The sequence below is a fragment of the Esox lucius genome, chromosome 11, assembly GCF_011004845.1.
Source record: "Esox lucius isolate fEsoLuc1 chromosome 11, fEsoLuc1.pri, whole genome shotgun sequence".
Classification (NCBI taxonomy): Eukaryota; Metazoa; Chordata; class Actinopteri; order Esociformes; family Esocidae; genus Esox; species Esox lucius.
Genome location: NC_047579.1, coordinates 37,037,640 through 37,064,532, shown reverse-complemented (window position 1 = coordinate 37,064,532; position 26,893 = coordinate 37,037,640). Strand labels below are relative to the sequence as shown.

The following is a 26,893-nucleotide window of genomic DNA, read 5'->3' as shown; positions in this document are numbered from 1 at the left end:
CCCACTGTCTCCTCCTATATCTGTCCCTCAGTAGCCCAGCAGACTGCTCGCCAGAGCTCGTTAGCGCTGGCTCTTAAGGAGCTCCTAAAGACTTTGTGAAAAATGAAAGCTCATTTGAGAGGTCGTTAATTTGCACTGTTATGCAAATGAGGTGGCAATTAAGTGATAGATCAGAAGTGGAGCGGCCATATATAACGGGCCAACGAGCACCGTGACAGTCGGGAGGTACCGGAAACAGAGGTGGAGGATCTAGGCCTACACGGGAGTGCAGGGAACTGTATCAAGTTCCACACACTGCGCGTGCGTGTGCCTGTGTAAGTCTCTATACACACACTTGCCCTAAGTCTGTAATCCAATACACTGATTCGGTTATTGTATAAATAGTACTACGCGGTAATTAAACATTTACTTTTCCAGGCTAGTCTCATTAAGATTAATAACCTAACTTGTCCTAAATCTCAGCAGGGGTACAGATGTCCTGGTGACCATCACATATCGGTTAAATCTCTAATTAGTTACCCATACAGCAAACATGACCTGCATTGAACCCAAGCTATAGAGCTGCTTAAGGCGGGTTGTGCATGTACGTTAATGTGCGTGCGCGCGCATGTTGTTCACACTGCCAAGCACAAAGCATATTCACCACGATCTGGAATGCCTCCTTCTGGATGGTCACCCCTTTAGATCCCTCCAAGGAAACCAGGACCAGAAACTCAACAGGCTGACAATATCTGCAGTAACCCAGAACAGACAGACTAATCCTGAGGTGATAACCAATCCTGCTCAGATCCGCCCTGGGGACTCAACTCTGCTGGGAGTTGCTGCGATAAAGCAGGGTCCTCATCACAGTTTGGATATCCAGAAATAGTGGAGAACCCCCCCCCCCCCCCCCCCAAAAAAACCTCTATATTGAGTGGTGATTTTCAGGCGTCTAGCCCGGTCCGGGATCGGTTTGTGCCGTCTCAACAACTCCTCGGGTCATCGTCTGCCAGACAGCACAAACAGATCTGGGCCCAGGCATGAAGGCTCCCTCCCATCAATTGTAATCAAGCCTTAATTAGTAGGGATTAGGGCACAGGGAGCTGTGACACTCCAACCGCCCGCCACCTCCCCACTGCCCTAATGCCATCCAGCTGAGACCACTTTACATATCTTTAATTAAGGACCCGGGCGAAGGCTGCCTGCACAACAAGGCACTACCCCCACAGGCCGAGGGGAAGGGAGAGAAAGGAAAGAGCAAACGAAAGAGACAGTGAGGGAAGAGAGAGAGAGAGAGGGAAGGGGAAGTAGAAGACCACTGGACTACAGGCTTTGTTCCCATAGCACCCATCTGTTAACAGAAACGTCATGACCACTCCTGCATTACCATTCAGCTTCACACCTGACCAGACAATGGGCCTGCCCCTTGGTTCCACCTCAAATAGAGGATTGGACCTCAAATTACTGACAGCAGGCATCGACCAACCCAAGCGCTGGTCGAAACGTGCTCCAGTTCAACTCGACAGGCTGCCGGCCAGCGATGTAGCGTCAACCACTACAGCGACACATCCCAATCGGTTCCCTTGTCCCTCAACAGTGCACCACCTTGTGTTTCCTCCTGATGAGCCAGATGTTGTCCTCCAAGCGCAGTAGCAAGAGCCTTTGGTTCCTGGGGGAATAAAATGACACGGGGGGGGTCCGATAACCACACCGTCGACAGCCCACACAGCATTAAGGCCAAACCAAGGCTGGGGTGGCGGGCCGGCCGTCCCTCCCCGGTCGGAGGGCTTGTGTTGGGGGCTGGTAGGGGGGCGGGGCTGCTGTCCATCAGGTCCCAGGGTCTGTGTGATATTAGCCCTCTGCCAATCTGGCATGGGGGAATGGATACAGAGTAATTACTAATGCTCTTTCTGCCTCATCAATCTCTCTCTATCGCTCCTTCTCCCTCCCCCCCACAAGCAACCCTCTCTTTTTCATTCCTTGCATTCTGCAAAATTGAGCGGCAAAAAGGGAGACAGAGAGAGAGACAGAAGGAGAAAGAACCATAACAACTGGAGATATAAAGCACTGCAGAATGAAATCATCTGGTGTGATCCACTGTATAAATCGGCGTCATGGCAATAAACAAAACGTTGGTTGGATAGTCATTAGATGAGCCTGAGTTCATCCAGTTGTGAGCCAATGCCTGACCAAGTTCGTCTGTGTAATAAGGCAACATTTAAATAACTTTCTTCCACAAAAATGTTGCCAGTCTAAAATATTTAAAATCTAGTAGCAACAATAGCAACAATTAATAATTATACAACACCTTTCTACCATCTGAGGTACTCAAAGGATTTTCCATAGTGAGGGAGAGAACTGCCCCATAGTGAGGGAGAGACTGCCACGTTTTTGTTACACGAAAACGTGTAACGTCCATCTGGGCAATGGAGGACCGCCCCAACAGCACGTCAGCTGGGAATGAAGGGGGAGGATCATGCGGCCCTGATGGGGGCAGGAACAGGTTGGGTTCCAGACCACCAGGATTAGAACCCCTGCTGTTCTGTTGGGTCTTGAACGTCCCCACCGAGGCATCTGAACCAGAGGAGAGTCTTTCTGCAGGACCCCCAACAACACCTCCAGCAGCACCGGTCTTCCTATTCAGTGACCGATCAGGACCATTCCCGGTTCAGAGGTCAGCACCCGGGCAACAGCCCACTGGTTTAGAAGGAAGTGGGATAATGTCACGGACAGCAGAATGAGAGTTACTTGTTTCTCTTTTACTTGATGCTTGTGAATGTTGTTTTTATGTTTGTATTTCAGTATTTGAGGAATGCTAAAAGCAATTTAACTCCTAATACTATACTATATTTATCCGATCAATCTCCAAGCGGTGTACTGGTAACAGACCGTCTTTACACTATGTTTTGATGAACGAATTGTTTTAAAATAATGTAAATAGGTGAAAATCCTGATTGACGCATGTCACATTCCCGGGGTAATGAGGGACACTTCTCCGAACCAATTTTCCCAAGAAGGGTTTCTCGTTATCATGTGTGAAGAATAAAAAAAGTTTTCCATACTATAGAAATGTTATTTAAATGAATGTCAGCAGGATAAGTGTTGCAGTCCAAAAAGGCTCTATGATTTGGTGTTCCGTCCCAAGTGGCCCACTACACATGACCACATCTCCCTCTCAGCAAAACATCGCCGCAGGCTTTAACCTTATTAAAAATCATTAAAAAGCCAGAGGTTTCTCCAACAACTCATTAACTTTAATGTCTAGGTTGAGGTAAGACTCTTTAAAAAGGGCAGAATTAGCTGTGTGATTCACTGTGCTGCCAGGCCAACGGCTCCAGATCAACAGTGTCTGAGACGGCATTGTACGCGCTTTGTTACAATCACCGCCTATGGGGCAGGTCCAGAGCGATACGTTCAACAGATGCCAATGCAAAAAAAAATGAATCTGTCCAAAGGACCAGAATTGACGTTTCCGGTGACCTCATGCAGCCCTTTGTGCGGGAACAGTGACACTGCCCTCTACATTTGGAATGTCCACTAGATATTCACATTTTCTATCTAGGACTCACTTTGTAAGCCAGGTCTCTGTGATAATGTGCCGTTTTTACAGAACACAAATATTAACATATTAAATACCAAACACAATCAATAAGCAGAAGTATAATATTTCAATGTAATGTAACAATGAGGAAGCTGCCATCAGGAAAGAATTACAGCCGAACAGTCTTCATGCTTTTCTATTCAATTAGCAACCAATAAAAGCAAACCGCTTCATCTGGAGGGCTGAAAACAACATCTCTCAGGCTGGGGCCATGGAGCCGGTTCAGAAACCTTGGCTTGGCATGCTTGAGGGCTCCACACTCAGTCATTAGTTTTTACAGCCTTGATCTTTAAAATGCTCTACAACGTAGACTCAGAACAAACACACAGCCCTGTGTGACCAACACAGCCATTTGTGCAGGCTCTGTAGCCAGAACACAGCACTAAGGGACATGGGTTTGATTTGGACCGGGGCGAATGTAAATTAGGGGTTCTGACCGTGCCTGCAGTGACTAAGGATCCTCGTTTTTACAAAGACAGGTCTAACCGAATCTGAGCAGGTGGACAAGGGTTGAACACGCAAAGGAGGAACAGCAGTCTCTTGTTATGAAAACATTTGGCAAAAGTTTCCCCATTGCACCAGAAGCTATTTTTACTGCCAAAGCCCAAGAGAGAGGATAAGAGAACAGAGCAGGACGACCCCAGCTGAAGCAAAAGAAGTCTCTTCAACTTTGATCAATTCCTCATCTCTCCGTCCCCCCCTCTCTCAAAAGACTTACCACGGCTTTTAATTTGTTTCAGAGTGAATCTTCAACAAAAGGTTTTAAGAAAGAAAAAAAAGGAAAAAAAGTTTTCACGCGGATGAAGGTCATGTTTATCGTAACAGGGAGAGAAAGAGAGTCTCAGAGACAGAGAGAACAGAGCAAGCCAGAAGAGGCAGTGGTGGAGAAAGGAAGAGGGGAGATGGGGGGGGGGGGGGGGGGTCCTGGCATTTTGAGCTGAACATTTCCTTAAAAATGAAAACAATCTACCCAACTGCAGTACTCAGAGGAATTTACTCCTCCCTCCCCTCCCCCATCCATTACCATATCAAAGCCCGGAGTTCAGAGCAAGTCTTCTCTTTCAAGAACGGGAGCGATGCGAAGGCAAGAAGGGAGGGAACGGGGGGTGGATGGGGGGGGGGGGCAGGACCGAAGCAGCAGGAGCAGACCGGAGCACCAAGCTCGCTTTTATCCCTGCTGTTCAGTGAGAGAGTGTGTGTGTGTGTGTGTGTGTGTGTATAGACTGCAGAAAATCGAGCAGAGATACTAGAGGACTACTGATTGAGGCCTTTCATAGACCGCTGTGAAACAGAGACAGAACTGTGCGCATATCAACACTGTATGTTTACTTAAAATGTCTTTTTTCTGCACTGCAGCTAGTTATTTAAGATCCATCTTAGGGTATTTCATGGTTTATTGACGGAGGAGAAAGCCGGAGGAGTGTGCAGAAACAGAAATGAACCCACGCCGCAGAGGACGGGCACCAGAGACAGGCTCTTGGACTGCTCCGGTCAACTACCTTACCTTCTTGGAGCTTCAGCAGTATTAAGCACAATTGTTCATTGTTCACACTGAAACTGAAATGAGAGACAACAACACTGAAGTCCACCCAAACATCGATGCTACAGGTGGGCCAACCTGAACAAGACCTGAGACGAGGCAAATTGGGCCCTTTGAAGTAAACAACATCATCAAACTCAACTTTATCACCATGAGCTGGCTTAAAACACTGCGCCAAAGAACCCATTGCCCTCTGTGGTTCGTAGGTCTGGGTCCACTTACCAACCATTAAGTCACAAAATGAGACAAACACCCAACGGAGATTCAGGCAAGCAGAATTCAATGACTCTCACAACAGAACGCAAAACCCCCAATAATCCATGCAGAGCTGAATGTTGACTGTACCCACTAATTTACAACACAAACCAATAAACCTCAACCCATCCATAACAAGAGCCCCAGCTACAGAGAGATTAACCCAGAGAAGAGCCTCATAAACTAGTCCCTGGGCTCTGCTCACAAACCCAAACAGACGACCACAGAGCAGAACAGACCCAACCAGATCATGAGACAAAGGAGATCTACTGGACGTACTAGAAGGAACTAACCAGAAAACAAAGCAAACTGGAATTCTACCTAAACACAGTAGACAGCGGCAGAATACCTGACACTGTGACGGAACAGAAATCAAAGACACCTCGACTTAGTACAGAATCCGTGAGCATGGCCTTGGTATATAGACGACACCAAAGACCGAGCATGCCCGAGGGAAGACACTGAACACAGCCCAAAACAATTAGGTGGAAACCTCCTGACCTTTCATGAAATGTATGACAACATTGGAGCCTTTGTTCTCTCAGATCATACAGAGCTTCAAATAATTAAAAGATAAATCAAACACTAACAATCTGCTGTATGAAATAATGCCATGTTCAATGTGTGATCTGTTGACATGAGGAAACATCAATACAAAATAACTCAATCAATTGGTTGAGATTTTAAAAACTAAATGTTTCATTTAATACACACCCTACATTTTAGGAGTATCCATAATATGCAGTGCACTTATGTGGACTTGACAAAATGGTACGAATTACTCAAGATGATCCCGACCTATTACAACTGAAATGTTGAAGGAACACTACATTTGCATGTTGCACCAGCTGACTGGTGGATTGCCCTTAGCCCAGGCGATCTACCAGTCAGCTGGTGCAACATGCAAATGCAGTGTTCCTTCACCATTTCAGTTGTAATAGGTCGGGATCATCTTGAGTAATTCGTACCATTTTGTCAAGTCCACATAAGGCTCTTCTCTGGGTTAAAATTTTGCTGTTTTCATTGACAAGGGCCAGCGCCGCTAAGCCATGGCTGAGTGGCCCGGCTCTCACTTGGTGCCAAGCCCCGGACTTTTTGTTACTCAGTACAATAATAATGTATTACGAAGTACAACTTCAAATGCCTTCACCCTTATCAAACTTCAGTGTGTGGTGGACTCTGATATTCCATTACCTTTTCCCACTTTCATTACTTAAATGTTATGTTTTCCATACAAAATGTTTCCCATGCCAAGAAAGCCCTTTAAACTGAATTGCAAGAAATATCCCATCTTCTATTGACAGTCCAGAGATTCCTCCTGGGATCTGCAAAAATGAAGGGAATGGGGAAATGGCCAGGCACACAGGTGAAGGGAATGGGGAAATGGCCAGGCATACAGGTGAAGGGAAAGGGGAAATGGCCAGGCACACAGGTGAAGGAAATGGGGAAATGGCCAGGCACACAGGTGAAGGAAATGGGGAAATGGCCAGGCATACAGGTCAACAGAGCCAGGAGGAAGAGAGGCCACTGACAAGACTGAGATCACCCAGTGGACTGGAGGAGTGGTTGAGAGGACCGACAAAAACAAGCCATAACCAGGGCATTTCCCCATCCATGCCACACATTTCACAGGCCTGTCCCCATCACACCTCTAATGTTTTGCTATCTTGTTTTTTTTTTCTTTAAAGAGGGAATGGCATTAGAGTACTGGTTGCCTGGGCAACCCTGGTCCAATCAAGACAGACCTTGACCCTGCTCCAATCAGAGAGCAACAATGACACACTATTGACAGGTCCCGATGACCTGAGGCAGTCGAGGAGAAGCACTTAAAAACTGCCATCCAAAGGGATAGATAGAAGGGGGAGAATGGGAGTAGGGAGACACCGAGGAGTGAAGGAGCAAGGAGGGAGAGAAACGAGGGGAGGAGAGAGTCGAGAGAAAAAAAGGTTCAGAGGGGAGGTAGCTAAAGGCCAGCCTAAACTTTCCCACTCCAGCCCCCATAACAATCAATCTCACAGCTAGCACCCTATCATTATTAGAACCCAATCAGTAAACACGTATTCCGTTTGTCGGCTGTGGATCTCAAAGGATCTGATTGGTGCATGTGACCTGCCAACCCTGAGACATTATTATAAGTAGTAATTCACCTGGACACGGCATATCGCAGTGCTTCATAGTCTTCAGGAAGTGGGCATTCCACCATCTCAATAAACAACCCCCAAAATATACATATGCATACATTGAACTAACCATAGAATCAGAATTGAAAATAACATCTGATGATTTGGGGACAGATGCTGTGACACCCTCCAGTTTTTTCGTTTTATCCCAACATGACTTTTGCAGTCTGAAAAGGCGGGCAGGGGGCTTGTACGTCAGTCCTGCTATTGTATTTTGTTCAATAGTTAAACAGATTTTATGGTAAGAAAACCCCTGCATTTTCTCATTTCCTGCATTTGGTTTCTATTAATGACTACTGAAATATTATACATATAGCATCTACTTTATAATATCAAGCACTATCTTCATATAACATTATGTTTAACTTTTATTTCAAATGCAGATATGTGAATTTTTTTACCTGATGCTCCTTGGTGGGTGATGTCAAAATTGTAAATGCACACTGTGCAAAAGGGTTTTTTCTGGAGCGCTAATTGCTAAAGGCATGTCTCCTTGCATCTTCCCAACCACTTCTGATATGGGCGGATTCGTTGGGATTTTTTGGAAGGTAAGCCTACAGGTACGTTTTCTTCCTGTCAGACTCCTACGGTTCCTCATGCAACATCATTGTCGACGTTACTCCGCACTAACAACGTGAAACATTGCGGCACTTAAGCCAAGTGTTGTCTCATGAATCACAACACTCGTTAAAGCAAGCTTCAAAGTAGTGAAAACATTGGTAATTTAAATTAGAACTATATCTGCGTATTTTCAATGAGAAATTGGTCTCTCTAAAGTTACATTAGTTGGCTAAAAGCTGTGAAGTTTGCTACACTTGCTAGCTAAACTTTCTGCATTACGGAATGAATGTCAGTTACTTACACCTGATAGCTACCTTCGTCGTAATGAAAACAGCTGAAAAGATTGCTAACTATGACAATACTGGTTAGCAATGTTCTGGAATAGCCCCTAAAACGTGATATTTTTGAACATCTATTTAGCAAACGGGTTGTTTTTGATTTCCCTACCCTTTCTCCGGTTACTGCAGCGTGAGGGAGTTATATCACAACTGCTAGGGGCTGGCGAAAAAGGACGCTGAGATTTTTCCCTCGACCGAATTCTCTGATTGACTCAGTTCCAATATTAAACGGTGAATAAAAATGACACACACACACAACTAGTGAATACGCAAAAATAGTATTTTTTGGAGCAGCGTAATTTGACTTTAAATTGTGTACATCCTACGCAAAATACATAAAGGTTGGGAGGTCTGTGGCATGTAATACGGTGGAGATGCTCCAGCCCATAATTACACCAATCCCAATCCTTCAAAAACCCTGGGAAGCAGCAAGCTGCATCATTTCATTGACAACTCCCACAGAACCGTGGACCCGTGCCACAGAACAATTCCGCTCAAGCGCATTGTTCGGAAAAAGGCAGCGAACTGGGCTTATGGCAGGTGCGGGATGAGTTGAGAACGAAAAATAAGCTTCGCATCCAAAACACCACCCTATTCCCTGCCTAGTGCACTACTGCAGTTCAGAATAGGGCTGCGAACTAAATATGGGGCCATTTGGGATGCACTTGACAGAGAAGGAGAAGTGGAGACTCACCTGTCTTCTCCTTGATCTCACACAGAACGCTGAAGAGGGCCGGCTTCATTCTGTGACAGTTCAGGGCATGTTTCCTGCCGGAGGAAGGAGAGAGAGCAGGAGAGAGAGAAAAAGGGAAAAGAGATAGTGAGAAAGAGAAGGGAGTTAAAGGATTGGGACAAGCAGTCATAAATACTAGCTGTGACACACACTGCTTGGTGTACAAGACTACATTTGGTCTTCCGTTCAAAATTGGTCTAGTTGGTGGTTCTGGATTGATGCAGACTTCAGCCGAGATTGCTATGCTTTGACCACTTCACTTTTCACCCAATTGGGTTTGAGAAGACGGCAGAAATGCAAATAAGATTTTTCCCTGAATCTAGGTTATCTAAAAATACTTTTCTTTAAAATAATACCTTCCTCAAATGTTGTATTGTTCAATTGATAATTGTGACCTTGTCTTGTTGCAGCAACACCCAGTCACTTTGGAGAGTCAAAGATCAAGACGTGTCCTCTTCAACTAGGCAGGTTTAACCTGGGACATAGTGGCGCTTCGACGCTAGGCTGTTGATCATTATGCTGCTGTGCCACTAGGGAGACCCTGTGCTCGCGTTTTTGCATGGAGCTTGATGAAATGTCAAAATTCAGGTCTGTCACAGCGCTTCATTAACTTTCCTCCCAAGCCGTGTGACTTTTGTAGACTCACAGCGCTTTGCAAAAGCATACTCTGCCCAACACTCACTGACACTGACTTTTAATTATATCATAACGTAATTACATTCCAAAGTCTTAATTATAATATTTAACAAATGCACGAACACAAAGTAATGAGACGTGCTGCCCCCCCCCCCCCCTCCATGTTGCTCTGGGCGGTTCCTCTCGAGGACTTGAATGAGTCTCCAAAACTGGCGGAGTCTCCAGTAACAGGACATGACCCGGCACAGACCTCTGCCGTCCCGTGTTGGCAGGGGGAGGTATCAAGCTGAATGGCGACATGCTACAGGCAACCGCACAGGTGGACCGCTGCTGAATGGACAGGTCGGAGACAGACCTCACCATCTCCTCATTTGTCTCGCCCTCAAAAACGTTGCACGTCTAGTGTATCATATTGTCGCCACTCATATCTTATATGCTCACCACCCTTTGTATACAGTTGTTTGTCAACTTTAGACAGATTTCGTGTATTCTGTCCCTATAAATACAACCTACTGAATTTAGGGATTGAAGGTACAATCTGACTGCAGTGTCTCACCCGTGATATGAAGAATACAGTACATCTTGACCAATAAACAGCCATCAGTTGTCTTGTTACTCAAATGCGTGAAAATGTACAGAAGAATGTGAAGTGCACAAGAATTGCAGAGAACAACTTGAAATGTAGCCTTAAGCTACATAAGCTTATTTTTAAAAGCCGTAACACTGTATTTCTCAAGTCTGTAGTCCATACAACTTGCACATGCGTAAAGACGCATCCTTCTAAGAAACATGACTCAGGTATTCCTCACTGTTCTGGTCTGAGCAGCATCGCAAAAGAAGCTTAATATGAATACGGAGTCCTTTAATAGTATCACAGTAAGTTCCTGGAGCTGCGATTCTCGATACAAACCATTCAAACTCACGACGCTGTGCTATTTTTCGAGACAATGCCTATTTATAAACATCAAGAAATAACGTAAAAACGTTTAAAAGATGTGATATTTCAACTTGTGTTCAGAAGGCATGACATACAATGGGAATCACGTGACAAAATAAATGAAAGATAAAATGTACATTTATGGATTTGACGGATAACGGAATAATCAAAGGGAAAAAAAACCATCAGTAAAGAAGAAAAAAGGGATACATTTCATAAAGGAATAAATTAACTACTTTTCAACTCGTTAGCAGCAGCTTTCCAACACAGTGTAAGAAACAATCAGAACACAACAAATGAATACGAGTAATAGTAGTTCATGACCTAGTCTCAACTCCAGTTGAGTCCATGTAACAGATCTAAACTAGGCTATAACATGAGGACATTACTGTTTAAATGCTTACAGCAAGTGCATTAGGATGTGTCTGCGTTCAACGAGGGGACCGCTCGTTTGGTTACTCCTCAAGTCACTAACTGGGTCCACGTCCTGTATGTGTCAGGCAATTTTTACTTATTCACTTTCCTCAAAAAATATCCAGTATGTGGGATCTGTTCAGGTAAAAAAAAAAAAATAAAAAAAATAAACCTATTTTAATTCATAACTGCTGGAATAAAGTGTGTGTAGGGGTGGGGTGGGGGGCGTGCCAGCCACGGGCAAGGCGGGAGGGCATTAGGAGGGGTAAGCAGGAGCGGGGGTGGGGTGGGTGTAGAGGTCTAATGGGTCATGCGGTGAGTCTGTCCTGTACTCTACTGACCTGTGCTGGAAGTTGAGCGGAAGGCCCCCCCCTGCCGCGCCCCCCCCCCGCTCCCCCTCCCTCTGCGGGGTCGTCTGATCCGCCCCAGTGCGCCGGCGAGTCCTCTGGCCAGCATCTGGACACAGGGTAACAGGGGACAGGGAGAGGGGTGGCGCCCCGGTGGCGGGGGTTAAGCACTTCACATACCACGGCATCTTCGCTGCATCCAGGAAGTAAAACATGACCCCTGCTAGCAGGAAGCAAAACATGGCCCCTCCTACTAGACCGGGTCGGAACCTACTTCATTCCCTCGATTTTTTGTGTGCAACCCATCACCCTGCCCGGAGAGCAGGTGCCTCTGTGTGTGTGCGCGTCAGGGCGTCCATTCCAGTATATTTCACCCACATGCATCGGGTCCTGGACCCATTAGGGCATTCACACACACACTCAGAATGACCAAAATCACATTTCTATAACAGTTAATCATGAATATTTCCAGCACAGTTGCAATAATGAAGGACAATGTTATCTCAAACACTGTGCCGTATATTATATACACACGCGCATGTGTGAGTTAGAACGGGTCCCTCACTCCCTAGGACACCTCCTGGGAGCGGGCTCACAGCCAGGAGGATCTGACATTTTTACTGCGACCCCATAGCAATCAGAGTTAACTGCCTTGCTCAAGAACAGAACGGCGCGTCACCTTGTCGGCTCAGTGATTCGATCCAGCAACCTTCTGGTTACTGCTTATTTGCTCTGACTGCTACGCTACCAGCCGCAACAGACTTAAATGGACACAGCTTCAGTTTATCCAAAACAAAGGGTAGCAACGCCTCTCGTTTGAGGTAGTGCAGCTGTTTGATGGTGCATTGGGTCACTCCCATGTATTCAGGTAGTCCACCGTGATATAAACAGTACTTTTTTCCCCCTCTTCCACCTAAGGGAACAAAAACGGCCTGCACCCCTCTCCCCCTGAACTTGCAATTCACCCACAAGTTGGGATCCACAACAAATCTCTGGGATCCCAGGAAGCACCCACAGGTTCCAATGAGGTCATAGATCACGTCATGTGAGCGGGTAGAAGGACTTGCATTTACGCATCTTCAGCCGATCCACATTGTAGGATCCAAACGGCCAAAATGTTCACTTCTATCTTGTTTGGTGCTATACGCCGATGTGCAATTGGCCCTACTGAAACATCATAACTGGAAATCACAAGAAAGAGAGGGGTCCACACAAGGCGATGTTATCACAAAGGGGTACAGAGTTCCCCTAAGATGTAAACATCAGTACACTGTCAACCCAAACAAGTTGGCAGAAAACAAAAAAGACAGTAGCCTTAATATTTTCGCCCTAATATTTTCATAACATTTCACAACAGAGGTCTGCAAAATCAACAGGTTTAGGGCTAATTAAACATTTCATTGCATACTCAAATTATTGAGAATGCATACACATCTTTAACCAGATTTAAGCCACACCTCCAATATAATTTCCCAGTATGTATTGTCCTTTTAAGTGAACTCGTTACCACCAATAAACTGTATTTGTTAATGACAGACACATGGTTATTGAACTAACTCACTTTAAATAATTTTTTGTAATGTGAGTTCCTAGACCATGTTATACATTTTTCAGGAGTAATAAAAATATGTATCCAACAAGGGTTTTGAAGTCTTGCTTTGCATAGTACAGTGGCTAGAACGTCTACACCCCTACCTGCATGGCACTGGACCTCAAAGGGAAGGGAAACCTACACCCCTACCTGCATGGCACTGGACCTCAAAGGGAAGGGAAACCTACACCCCTACCTGCATGGCACTGGACCTCAAAGGGAAGGGAAACCTACACCCCTACCTGCATGGCACTGGACCTCAAAGGGAAGGGAAACCTACACCCCTACCTGCATGGCACTGGACCTCAAAGGGAAGGGAAACCTACACCCCTACCTGCATGGCACTGTACCTCAAAGGGAAGGGAAACCTACACCCCTACCTGCATGGCACTGGACCTCAAAGGGAAGGGAAAGGTCTACTGGAGTCCAGCATGTGTTCTGACAGCCAGACAGAATTGTTATTTAATTAGATCAACCATGTCAATATTAGGTGCAAAATTTACTTAATTTATTAGTTTTATCTATTTTTTTCTAAAATAAACCATGTAGTGTACATGCAAAACAAGGTTGACAATTTCAAAATATCAACCTGCTGTAGAGCATGTTGGGGAAATCATTCTAAACTTACAAAGAATGAAAAATCAGTGTCAAAAACATTTTAATTAGTAACATCTCATTAACTTTGAGTTAAACTTACAAAAATGAAACAGTATATATGCCTTAGGTTTATAGTGTCAGCTGGGTGATGTACAACCACACACCAAAATGCCAAAAACAGGTAGGAGCAGGGGTCTGTTTTAAACTCCTTTCAAGTGACATGGAATCATGCGCTGGATAAACAAAAATCTATTTAAATCCTTTCTCAGAGAAATGTAGCCCATGTTTAATGTTCTATGTTCTTAAAATGCTGGAGGTGTGGTGGAAATATTTTGAGTGACAGAATTACCCCGAAGTGGATTGGCAGGCTGTAATCTGTTGGTATGGGAATGTAATCCCTTTTTAAGAAAAACCCATTTTAGGTATATTATTTCAGGCACAAAAAGAAGGTAATTCATAAAAAAAAGACTAAAATAAAAACAAAAACGTTAGTCACTAACCAGCAAAAACACCTGAACGACACTTAAAACATGTCTTTGCATTTTAAATCTATTTAGAATTTTAGGCCTTAGAAAGGTTGTTGAAAACGTATTCCTGTTACAGTTGTATAACCAACAGTAAAAGCAATATTCTTAGATTTATCAAAATCATCGCATGAGCGCATGTAGCGTCCAGCTTACCGGACCAATCTCGTTAATAGAAACTCGATTTGCGGACAGCTGCACTCGTGTACACATTATAGGAGAATTGATTGCACCCCGTGCACAATGAAAAGGATGCACACCACCAGGAAAGGAGGGAGTGAATTAATTAAGGGAACCAGGTGGTCAAACGTGGGGTGGAAAATCACTAGCTAATGACACATCACTGGTCTCAGTCTCGTATTGGGACCGCGGAGGGCCGCGTCTTTTGTTCGGAATTCTGACGCTCCTTCCCCTCCACTCATTCAGTAGACCTACAGCTTCTCTTAGCCACATGGCATTTATTAATATAATGGATCATTTGCTTATTGTCAAACAGACAAGCACACGCACAACATGACTGATGATATGCAAACAAACATTATAGTGAGACTTCCAAAAACAGATTTTCCCCCAGTTAAATTAAAACAGTGGTTGAATGTGCGCTATACCTACACCACGTTAATACATCCGTAACCATGTTGTGTCATATCAGATGGGATGGCGATGCGCTCTACACGCCCTGAGCAGTCCAACATTTTAACTAACGACCATTTGAATTTCAAAGCTCATCACCGACAGTGACGGCTCAATTAAAGTTTGCCTGATTATCTATGTTAATGACAATGAAGCAGATGAATCAAGTGTATTTACTCGAGTCCCCAATAAAAGAGATTCCCAATTCAATGCACTAGATCAACAGTAGGGCACTTCTGTTGAACCTGGGGGATCACAAATTGTCAGGATGGGAACAAACTGATGTGTTAAGTGATATTTTGTTTATTTGCACTCAATATTAATTAAAAAGAAGAAAAACACGCAAATCTCAATCATCCACCGTACTGTCCGACATCAATTTTATGACGTAGGTTATGTAGTAGTAGAAAGTACACCGAACTAATGAATTTACAACTGTAATATTTCTAAATTGTTCCTATTCCATGCACATACGATGGCCCTGACATTTGTGGACAACCACTAACTTGTCTAAAGTTGGCAACCCCTCGGAGGAAACTTTTGTCATGTAAGTTCGTTATACCCACTATACAAGATCGACGCGAACAGACTAGCTATCATAAACACCATAAGATAGGCACTAAATAATGACCAATAATTATATATAGTCCGGGTTACATTGTTCACCGTAACCATGGATTTCCAACAACCTTGGAAATAATCGGACAGGTTATTTGAATATAACGGTAAAATATTAAATTGGTCACAGACGCAAAATGTGGAGAGAATAAACGTAAATGCAACGAGATTACACATGTTGAGCCTTAAACCCATGGCAATGTATGCGGTAACGTGAGTGTTTAGGGAAGCTGGATGTATGTCTGTGTAGCCAACCATTACATTAGTTAATTATTAAATAATATCGGTTCAAAACACACTAAAGGCAATATGCATCACATCAAAATATCCATCGTTGTTGCAAACAAGCGACGAGCGACCCCTCCAAAAAAACTAGACAGCTTGCTATGAACAAAAACATTACAGTACAGTAGCTATCGCTCGTCTCATCTTCGTTCCATCTTTCCATCGCAGCACGTTTCTTACCTGGCCTGCGCCTCGTCCAGGCTTTCGTCTGTGATGGCCATTATCTGTTGTAGAATGTCCCCAATGTCTTGTTGCGGTTGACCGAGTTGTTTTCTAACCGAGTCTGGGTCGCCAACGTCGCCATGCGATAACCCACCCAGTCCGGCAAGACCTGCCAGCATTCGCGTCTGATCATCCATACTTTTAAAGACTTGCTGTTTTCCTCAGAATAGAATACCGAATTAGCCAGCTAGCTAGCTATCTAACAATGCAACCCCCAGCGCAAATCATACGCCACTGGCCGATAGTAATTAATTTCAGCCAACTAGCTACTTATCCCAAAAAGTAAACATGCAAAGCGGTTCCACATTCAGATACGATTTAACGTTATAGTGTTGGCCGATGTCAATAACCACGGTAAAGCTAGCAAATAAATGCAGCTAAGCAACTAGCAAGCTAGCTGTAGCCCCAAGAAATACAGAAAAAAAGCAACGGGCACAAGCACCAACTGGGGAACTGGCAAACAGCGCCTCGCGCTAAAACCCGAATAAAAGCGTCCTGACCGCCGAATAAAATATGCATTCAAAATAATGCACACAAAAAAAACTACATCTGCAAACACCTTACTAGCTTGATGTATACATCAAGAATCACACACTTGGGTTGGTTCGGAGCGGCTTATAAAAACAGAGCATTGTTTTCTCAGCTTTGGAAAAAGCTGCGCGAGGAGGACCAGTGAGCATCGTTCACAGAACACCAGTTTGAGTTAGCTTGTGGCTAATTATCAAATTAGAAAGCCAGCCATCAACTAAGCTGCCCGTTAGCTAGTTATTTTAAGTGCTGAAAATCTTGCCTGACAATAGAAAATAAATGCTTAGTTATAATGTAATATACGTCTATCTACGCAAATAGCATACTATGGCGCAAGTAGTGATGATTTAAATAGCGACGTTAGCAGAGTAGCTTGCTTATTAAAAGTGGCTAACGTCACATAGCAAGCGAGGACCACAACGTTAACGCTCTAAGCTTAGCTCGCTTGATGTGTGATAAAACAGAACAACAAACTCAGAATCGCATCTCAAAACAATTTTGTTAATGCTGGGTTATGGTAGTTCAAAAGGCAAGGAAGCGGGCATGCTTAATAGCTAGCCAACAAAAGGATGACCACCCGCCGTGTATTTTACGGGTACTACAGTACAATAGTACTCTGCAAGAACCTTCACTTGACTTGACCAAAGGGTTCCACTCTCCTCCCACATAAAATCACGTTTAAGATTTTTTTTTGTTGCTTTAAGTTACATAATGGTATTAATTTCCATCGGATAGCATCGGCAAGTTCACACAGTCCCTTCTAGGCAAAACTTGTGCGGCGTGTTCATATTTTTCCCTGGCTGAAGGTTTGCGTCTCCTCTCTGCTGCTCCACAACACCGGGGAATCTGGCATTCAGTGCATAATGCTACTATTTCACCAATAGGGGCTGTCAGGTTGTATTTTATTTAATGAAATATTTTTCTGCTTTATGCGGAACAGAAATCTGAAACTACCCTCTCAAGACCCAAAGTCTAAGCAAACCCTTAACCTTTTTGAGGGCACTAAGCCAAAGCCTATCATAGCAGTACATATTCAGGCAATGACCGTTAATTCAACCACCTGTGCTACCGTAATGTACAGCTGAAAACAGGTCTTGACCTTAGTGGCACGGAGTGGGTTCGGCCTCTTAGGCAGTTAGAAAATGGTGATTATTGAACTTAGCGAAGTGTCTCTCTAATACAACTGTAATTAGTTGTGAAAAGTCTAATTTGACTGCTGAAATTACCTCAACATTGAACTGAAAAATTGATTGAATTTCCCCCACGCCTCAATCATTGACCTACTTCATCAAATAACTAATTCAGTATGACAAGGAGCAATTCGGAAGCATTATATCTAGGCCACACTAAATAATTTAGTCAAATTCAACAAATCACACCACATAGTAAGAATGTGTTTAATGATAATAATAAAAAACATTTGTCTTATAACGCACAAAAATGCTGACAGCGAAGTACAGATTGAAAACAAAAAATGTCTTCATTATTTTTTGCAAACGCAGAGGATATCCCTGCCGTTTATCACTCGGACGAGAGACGGGAACTCCTCCGGACGAATCGGAGACTGAGTAGGCCTGGAGAAGACAGGCTGTCTGCCGCGCTAGAATGATGGGTGTGCGCAGCCCAAAGGGGAGTGTATGGGACAAAACTGGCCGCGGATTATGCTGACACTCAGCACATCCCTCCGTTACAATCTCCTCCTAATCAATCTGAAGTTCGGGAAGAGGGGCTAGAGTTCATAAAGGCCTGGCCCACCGAAGGGAGAGTATTTCTACTATGCTGGCAAGGCTGTTCTCACTAGTAAGTCCTGGGCACATCAGGAGTCTCAAGAAACCATTCACATTTAACCCATTGTACATTTACACACAGGCTAAATTTCGAAGAAAATACATATAAGTAATAAATGAAATAATCCATATTTATCTACCTCGCCATACATTATAAAGTTGTTTCTTCGGTGCCTGAAAGGAATGTGACTCTGCTTTCAGTTTGTAAGCAAGAGATGTCCTCATTCTCATCCCACAAGCACCCAGCCTCATTTTCATCTAAATAAGAATCGATCTCTTGCCGTGCACACCCTCCCTTCGTGACACTCCACACTTTCCCCCGCTCCTCGGCCTGTGCTCCTCCACCCACTTACCCCCTGCTGCAAGAACAGCAAAAAGAAAATACAAATGTTTACAATTTGTCAATGCTTAGTGATTTGAGCCTATAGGTGCAGTTCAATATCCCAGCACGCTGTTTTGTGGTCAGGACTTAAACCCCATTGGTTTTACGCAATTTAATGTACCTGGTTGAAGAAAGCCCCAAAACACCAGCAAGTAACACGAAAGATGTTGAGAGAGAACGTAGGAAGTGATAAAGAGTGGATTAGATTGAAAAAAGAAAAGGGGGGGGGGGGGGTTGTGAATCACTTGGCATAATGTCATGCTTTCGTTCTGCCTCAGTGACCCAGCGAAGGGAGTCACGATGGGGTGGGGGAGGGGCTTCTTTTGACGGACAGGAGAAAGGACAGAGAAATGTACGCAGCAGCGCTCAAGGGAAGAGGATAAACCTCTGGACAACACATGAAAGATTTTTTGTAGAAAAGAGGACAGGGAAAAGTATGATACATTTATACATATTTATGACATTTCATATTGCCTTAGAGTTAAACAAGACAAGCAGATTTTAATAACAACTGATTAAATTATCAGAAAGACAAAATCAAATGTCACCAAGATATTAGACAAGATAATGTACAGGAAGAACATTTTCCCAAAAAATAAGCATAAAAAAAAACCTCGATAGCAGGTAAATATTAGAGACTTTACAGTAGCTGAAAATTCCTTAGCTATTTGAATAAATGACAATCTCGCCCTCTAGTGGGCAATAGCCCACCGGTCCTAAACGGCACCTTTGTCCTTACAGTGGTAGGCAACACCATTACAAGGAGGGGCAAAACACACCTGTTCTTCATCCTGTCCCAATTATCAGAGGTTAGTGAAGACCTGGTACAATTGCAGTAAACATTTACAAAAGCAATATAGTACACTCAGCAATCATCCAATGAGAGATTACATTATTTACAAAGCAAAGAAAAGATTATTTACAAAACAAAGTCCTTCCTCCTGTTCACCAACCACTGAACCTGTCCCTCACCAGACACAAGGCCACTACTCACAGTCTGTGCTATTGAGGGGGGGAAAAGGAGGTGTTTGGTCCTGCTTCTCAAACAGAGTTCAATCTGCTCATGTTTTCTCGCTGTGGCATAAAAAGGGGTACCAACGGGACCATTTGTGAGGGGGGCAGCCAGAGGGGGCTAGGATGACATGGTAGACGGAGCGGCAGACCCGGAAGACATAGATGGTACTGCCAGTAAACTCCTTACTGGGTCAGACGACAGATCCTGGAATCCTGCGTCAGCCGCTGTGGGGAGAAACACTCTTTAGGAATACACAGTGGTCTGAAGGAATACGTAAACAAAAATGTACAAACACACAAGCAGGATGATTATATTAGTGCCAAATCCTCTTCAAACAGATTGAGAAGGGAAGTTACTAACTAAATGTATCTAATTAGAAGATAGAAACAGAACATTGAAATCTAAGTGTTCTGCCACATTGTGTACTGCTGGAGATGACCTCTGTACTACCAGGCACACACACACCCATTTCATGTCACACAGCAGCAAGAGGACTCAGCCTATACACTTCATAAGCACATTGTGTGCAGCCAATTATGTTGAGTGCCAGCTTGAAGAGCTGGGAGGCTGCAGTTTTTGTTTAGAATATTTCTGTTGCATACTTACAACATTTCATCATCTGGATTTACTGATCTGCCTGAATTGGCATGATCAAACAAACATTCCTTCCCAACAAAGTGCAAAAAGGATAATTTCTCACTCTCGATAAAAATAATGATTACGTAAATAATTCATGCCTTCTTTTTGCCAAATGTGCAAATCACCTTAGAGACGGATCTTCCCCGCCCCCATTGCCATGGCGGAATGTCCAGAACCATATTTAAAATGATTCTTTAATGATCCATCCATTCCATCTTACCCAATCTCCTGCTCATCTCCTGTAAGAGCAGCTCAGAACTCTCCTGGATGGACAGCACCTCGCGGATCATCTTGCACTGGGTGTTAATCTGAAATCGCCAAACCCATTTTAACAGGGAGCTGAGATAGTTCTGTTGTTGAGGCAAATAAAGGCCCAAGAAGAAGGGATGTTTTATGGCAGATTCTCACACACACACACACACACACACAAACATATGCCCCTCATCTCATTAAAGGAGAGCATGAACAGCTCACAGGTATCAAAAGCGTATTATTTAAAAACACGTAGCGCATCAATGAAACAGAGTTACCACTATCAAACATTCTGAGTACGAAACATTGGAATAACGAGGGGCAAACCTAAACTCCCATTTCAGTTAAACGTCGAAATAAATTAGACCGTAATCTCCCGTTGACATGAAGCGTGTGGCCACGTGAATGAAACGAGGAGAAAAACCACGACACCGGTTTGTTCCATTACACGCCGGGGACCTCGGATGTCCCACTGACAGGACATCCTCACAACGAGAACTGAGACGAGGCCATCGGAGTAAATAGTTCCTCTTACCACCATGTCAACCGTGTGCAGTAGGGGCTGCTGTCTGGCGAGCACGCTGTGGTAATCCGGCTTAGCCAGGATGAGCTGGCTCTGGGAGGACTGGGCCACACGGCTAGGATCCAACGGTAACCCCACCTCCTGACCCTGCTCCACCCGCCTGCAATGGAGACACAGAGACACGGTCTATCAACCCCACCTCCTGACCCTGCTCCACCCGCCTGCAATGGAGACACAGACACAGTCTATCAAAAACCCAGGTGGTGGTTTCACCTCAAACCTAATTTCTCTAGTGTAGGCTACATATCATAATTAATGATGACAGCAGAGTAATTGCCGTGGTTTGGGTTGATCGTTTTTGGTTTATCATCCCAGCTCTTGGCTGATCCAATGAGAGGTGAAACCACCATTGGCCAAAAACCAGAAGATGATCAGGCCTGTGAGGTGAGAAATCCTTTTCCTGTGGTCCCCCGTGTGGCGGAATGGTCTGAGGTGCTCTTTCACAGCGCCAAGTTGTCCATCAGTCTAGGTTTCAAAGTTACAGTTGGGCTCAAGCGATTTCAGATCAAACACAGGCAAGCTAACTGAGCTCAATGATCAATGAGCGTGAACTCCTTGTGACTGACTTCATTGTTAGATACACTGTCTGGTGAAAAAGGCCAATGCCCAGGGGGAAGGTATGCCACAATCTTCAACTCTACCGGACCCATTGGGAGTTGCTGCGGTAAGACAGGCTCTTTGTAAAGAAATTGACATAAAATTGGGGAAGAAACAATGTGATGAAACAAATATATGTTACGGACTACCTCAAGTTGGGGCATGGTAAGTGGAGTTGCATGTGGGTGTCACCTGTCCAATTCTTTAGCTTTACTCCGGTGCTTCTCTAACAGCAATTTCCAAGATGCACGCTCAGTCTGCAGCCTGAATCACAAAGTTAGAACAATTACCATTCATTGTATGTACACACACCTCTCATACGCTCTAATATACAACCCTGTATATTATTCCAAAGTTGGGACACTGCAAAATGTAAAAAACAGAACGCAATTTCAACCCTATATTCAATAGAAAATAGTACAAAGACAACACGTTAAATGTTGAAACTGAAAAATATGCCCACTTTGAAGCATTGAGATTAGACAGTCTGGTAAGCAATGGGTTATACAATCTTCCCAGGCAACAAGAAGGCAGATGAAAAACTGCATGTATTCCTATCTAATGGCAGACGAGTTGATTAACAAATACTGTACGTCATGTCAAAACTATGCACCCCCCCCCCAAAACTTTCATTTACAGATAGCCATTGAGTATGAGCATCAAATGGGTTATAAGCAATTAAGGGCAAGTGCACAAAAACATGACACAGGCCCACAGGACAGGGAAGTCATACCTGTGGATGGTCTCCCTGATCTGCTCCAAGCCTGGGTCACTGGAAAGAGACAGTCAAAACCAATAATATCAACCACATTGTTAATGTCTCAGAGGAACGGCAGGCCACCCAACAGCGAGGCCTTGAAGTCTGCTTTGAAAGCCCCAAAAAAGACTGAACAGTCCCCAGACTGTTACAAGGGAGGGTTGGTAATAACTATTCACCAAATTAGACAATACAGTAGGATGACTGTTAAACACAGCCAGTCATTGCAGAAATAGGAAGGTCCAGCCAACAGGAGCAACTCAGCCACGGTCCAGCCAACACAGCACAAAAAAGGTGAACACATTAAGACAGCACTACCTGGCAGTGGGAGTGTGAGAGCGTAGGTCTTTGGCTAGAGAAAACCACTCCTTCTGTAGGACCTCCACTGAGAGGGGGGCAAGAAAAGAAGGGTGGTAATGAATGCAAATCCATTAACAAAACATGCACACACTGCTCTGGTCCCTGTTCAACGTTACAGCAGCAAACCAGGAAGCACGTATTCATGTATATACTTGAATACAATACAAAACCAATACAGTGGGGGGTCTCTCCTCCTCCCTCTGCTGTCTCCTATCCCCTGTTCCACTCTCTCCTCCTCCCTCTGCTGTCTCCTATCCCCTGTTCCACTCTCTCCTCCTCCCTCTGCTGTCTCCTATCCCCTGTTCCACTCTCTCCTCCTCCCTCTGCGGTCTCCTATCCCCTGTTCCACTCTCTCCTCCTCCCTCTGCTGTCTCCTATCCCCTGTTCCACTCTCTCCACCTCCCTCTGCTGTCTCCTATCCCCTGTTCCACTCTCTCCTCCTCCCTCTGCTGTCTCCTATCCTCTGTTCCACTCTCTCCTCTTCCATGTAGCCTGCTGGCTCACTACATTCTGTACATTTCTGTCCCTCACTATCCAGACTCGTCTCCTCCCTGCGCACTAAAGTAATACATACACTTCTTATAAAAAAAAAAAAACACAGCATAATGTTAAAGATTAATTTATTACCCTATTCTAATTATATCATTATTATGCAAATTAACTATGATAGATTAGGCCTTAGATTGCTTTAGACTGTTCATGGTTGCCACGTATAGAAGACCTAGGTCAGCATGCCCTGTTCTTAGAAGTGATTAGAGCCACATCCGAGGTGCCAGGCCTCAACCCTATCTTATCTACGACCCTGTTCAGTTGGCTCCTAGGTTGCCTGTGTCTCCTCTGTATCCTTCCGTATGTGTAGGACAGGGACTGGGGGTCGCTCAGATCAGGTCTGGTAACTATGGCAGTATAGGGTTCTATCTTGTTTTCCTATTAGTGTGACTTGTTTTGAATGTATCTCATAGCATTTCAGATAATATTTTGGGGGCTGATAAGAGGGAGTATAAATAGCTAGAAGCCATAATATGTAATCAGAACAATTGTTATAACACTACTCTGTTGGTCTCTGTACTTATACTCTGTTATGTGAAAACAATTGTTCCCGTGGATCCACATAATTAAACTTGAAATAATCAACTGTTATACCAGACTCTGAGAAGGTTTTACTTGTAGAAATTGTGAACATTTTCCACAATAACCTTCAAGAGATGGTAATAATCATTCTCCTAATTAATTAAGGTTATTCAGGTTCAGGTAAATACATCATTTGATTCAACTTTAAATCCCTGCTCCCCCTTTCTCTTTTGTTGCAACAGCTTAAACTATTTACTCTGAAGAAAAATCACATTGAAAACCGACACATTTAAGTTGCATTTAATGTTGGATGAACAACTAGCTAGCAAGGCAAAAATAGTACTGTTATTGCTGCTGTACCTAACATCTGTTTCTCAACACATCTCAATATAACTGGGGTTACATTTGTGGCAGCAATATTAACCATATCTAGACTAGGTGAGAATAACTGAGTGGTTAGCTAATTAACACAGCCATGCAAACAAACGACTGGTACCTGTCACTTGTGTTCCTCCTCTGGTGACTGGCCTGATCTAGATCTTTACCCTGTGTTCCTCCTCTGGTGACTGGCCTGATCTAGATCTTTACCCGGTGTTCCTCCTCTGGTGACTGGCCTGATCTATATCTTTACCCTGTGTTCCTCCTCTGGTGACTGGCCTGATCTAGATCTTTACCCGGTGTTCCTCCTCTGGTGACTGGCCTGATCTATATCATTACCCTGTGTTCCTCCTCTGGTGACTGGCCTGATCTGTCTCCTTACTGCTGGCAAACACTCTGATATCATTTGTTTAGCGTAGGGAGAACGAGAGTTGTTTTGAACGCGGTCAGGAGGTCTGTTTTCCTGGTTCAGCTAGTCTGCATAGAGTGTATTGGTGGCTCTGATTACGGTTCTCAAATCACATACAGAAAATATCTCAACGTGATAAAATTCCTATAAAAACAAATGAAGTGTACGTTGTCTAACAAAACATTGTTTCTTGAAGTGTCAGGAAAGATTTTGCCATGGCAAGGCGCCACGGTAAAACGAACACAGCGGAATCAATGGACGGTACAATGACCTGACAAACCTTGTGCCTGAAGCGACTCCAAACTGGCATCGGGTGTCGTGCTCAGTGAGTCTTGTAGCTTCTCGACTGCCAGCTGAGGACAGAGGGGAAACACAGGACGTATTAACATCAAGTCAAATGATTTGTCAGCTGTGATGGCGCACGCAGAAACAATCTGCCAGTGGAAGTTGCCCTGGCCCCGTCAAATCCACCTCAGACATAATCACTGGAACATACCCTCATTGAAGCCTCCATCAGTTTCTCCAGCCTCTCCTCCTCTGGCAGAGACCGGCTGATTGACCTGCACAAGGCTGAGTGGGGGGGGGGGGGGGGGGGGGGGGGGGGGGTTCTGTGGTTACATTGTCTTTCACCATTTACAGCATCGTTCAGACAATTTTTAAATGTGTACACATTGTTTCAAGGGGCAACTTGGAATAGGTGGATGACTACCTATCCCAGACACCACAGCCAAAGGTTTCCAGGCTGTCACGATGAATAAAGATTCAGGTCTCACCCTGACAGGTGTTGGGGAGGGCAGAGAGAGAGTGCCTCCCCCTGGTTGACCTCCTCCAGGACTTCCTCCGTGAGCCGGACGGGTTGTGCGTTTGTACGGCCCATTCCGGGTCCTCTTTCTGTTCCGCTCCCCCTGAATGTAGCTCCACCGCTGGCTCCGCCTGCATCTCGGATGTTTCTGGCAGTGCGATGTCCGAGGAAGGGGTGTGTCTGCAAGCTGTTTTCAGATGTGGTGCTCCTGGATTTGGACTCCCGGGGTAATCTCTTTTGAGTTGCTGCTGAGGGTGCTCAACCATGAGATATACCGTGATTGAGAGACAAAATAATTTGCCTTTTCTCTATTCACATTTATCACTACCACTGGTATGGGGAACTAGGCTAACATTGAGGTTATATTATTACAAAAGGTGAAAAGTAATAATTACTAATATTGCCCCATTATTGTTACACAACCAAAAAGGTTTTGAGAATAAAAATCAGCTGTTACTGTAGTCCGAGTTGTGTTATAAGTAGCAACCTACCTTCTCAGCAGAGCTACCGCAGCTGGTGATGTCAAGTTTAAAACAAGAAGAGAAAGATTAAGTTGGTTTTTTTTATTTAATTTTATAGCCGCTGTTTAAAAAACATACGTACTGACATGTTTAGCGAGTTAACGTCAGCTAGCTACCGTACTAACGTCAGTTGGGGTGGCTAAAAAAACAAGCCCAAAGAAGTTAGATACATTAACATTCTAGCTATGTAGCATAGCTTTTAAATGACACCGCAATAAGACTCACTGACGACGTTAATTACAAAATGTTTCACTTTAAGTAGTAACCAGTAAAATTATTAACTAAAGGGAATACCTCTCGGATTGCTTCCCAGAATGAAGATCCGCCATTTCTTTCAAAATCAGCCCGCGCAACACCACTTCCGTCACTAGTCTCTGTAGCTGCAGTAATATTGTCATTAACCCCGCCTATTTCTACTATTTATTTGCGTTGAAATGTATTTTAAACCTAACTCAAACCTTAACTCATTGTTACCGTCATGTATAACCTTAAACTATAACCAAAAGCTATATTTTCTTTGCAAATGTGACTTGGCTAGAGCCTGTCTGTCTGTGTAATCTAGTAGAAACCACACCAACCCCTGCCCCTCCCATTTACAAACCTGTGCATGTTGGGAACTGTTGTTTTTCACGACATGGCCCTCTGGTCATTCAGTAGTAGCAGTAGTTCATTCTCAGACAGAACGAACAGAACTTGTAGTTCGTGTCCACTCCTAGGGTTGTAGGCTAGCTATACTTTCTCTACTTTATTTTTCACCACAGCTACTGCTTTGGCACAAGTTGTATTCTACTAGAGTGTACTGGACTGTAGTAGAATACACA

At 44.2% G+C, this 26,893-nt stretch overlaps 2 protein-coding genes across 8 annotated transcripts in view; both read right to left on the bottom strand.

Moving 5' to 3' along the window:
• The window catches only part of pbx4 (pre-B-cell leukemia transcription factor 4), a 45,029-nt gene extending 27,643 nt beyond the window's left edge, over positions 1-17,386 (bottom strand). The window contains exons 1-2 of one of the 3 annotated variants that reach the window (XM_034295236.1): positions 15,950-17,386; positions 9,149-9,222 (exon numbers count right to left, since the gene is read on the bottom strand). In XM_034295236.1, coding sequence (XP_034151127.1) covers positions 9,149-9,222; positions 15,950-16,128 — 253 coding nt within the window. In that variant the 5' untranslated portion in view covers positions 16,129-17,386. The remainder of the gene's footprint in view (positions 1-9,148; positions 9,223-15,949) is intronic. The other 2 variants (XM_010892529.5, XM_010892528.5) reach the window with 2 other exon arrangements.
• A 563-nt stretch (positions 17,387-17,949) lies between these two features.
• Positions 17,950-26,852, bottom strand: LOC105023383. 5 transcript variants are annotated; one of them, XM_010892533.4, is made up of 11 exons: positions 26,674-26,852; positions 26,043-26,064; positions 25,523-25,808; positions 25,246-25,319; positions 25,030-25,102; positions 22,850-22,916; positions 22,508-22,546; positions 21,967-22,038; positions 21,130-21,277; positions 20,563-20,650; positions 17,950-19,927 (listed from the first exon to the last, which is right to left on the bottom strand). In XM_010892533.4, the coding sequence occupies exons 1-11, from the start codon at positions 26,679-26,681 to the stop codon at positions 19,821-19,823; spliced, it is 984 nt and encodes a 327-aa protein (XP_010890835.2). In that variant the 5' UTR covers positions 26,682-26,852; the 3' UTR covers positions 17,950-19,820. The 5 variants fall into 5 exon arrangements, with proteins under 5 accessions (XP_010890835.2, XP_019906526.2, XP_010890832.2 ...); XM_020050967.3 differs by having other exon boundaries at positions 25,523-25,799; XM_010892530.4 differs by lacking the exon at positions 26,674-26,852 and adding an exon at positions 26,367-26,657.
• Positions 26,853-26,893: the final 41 nt, after the last annotated feature.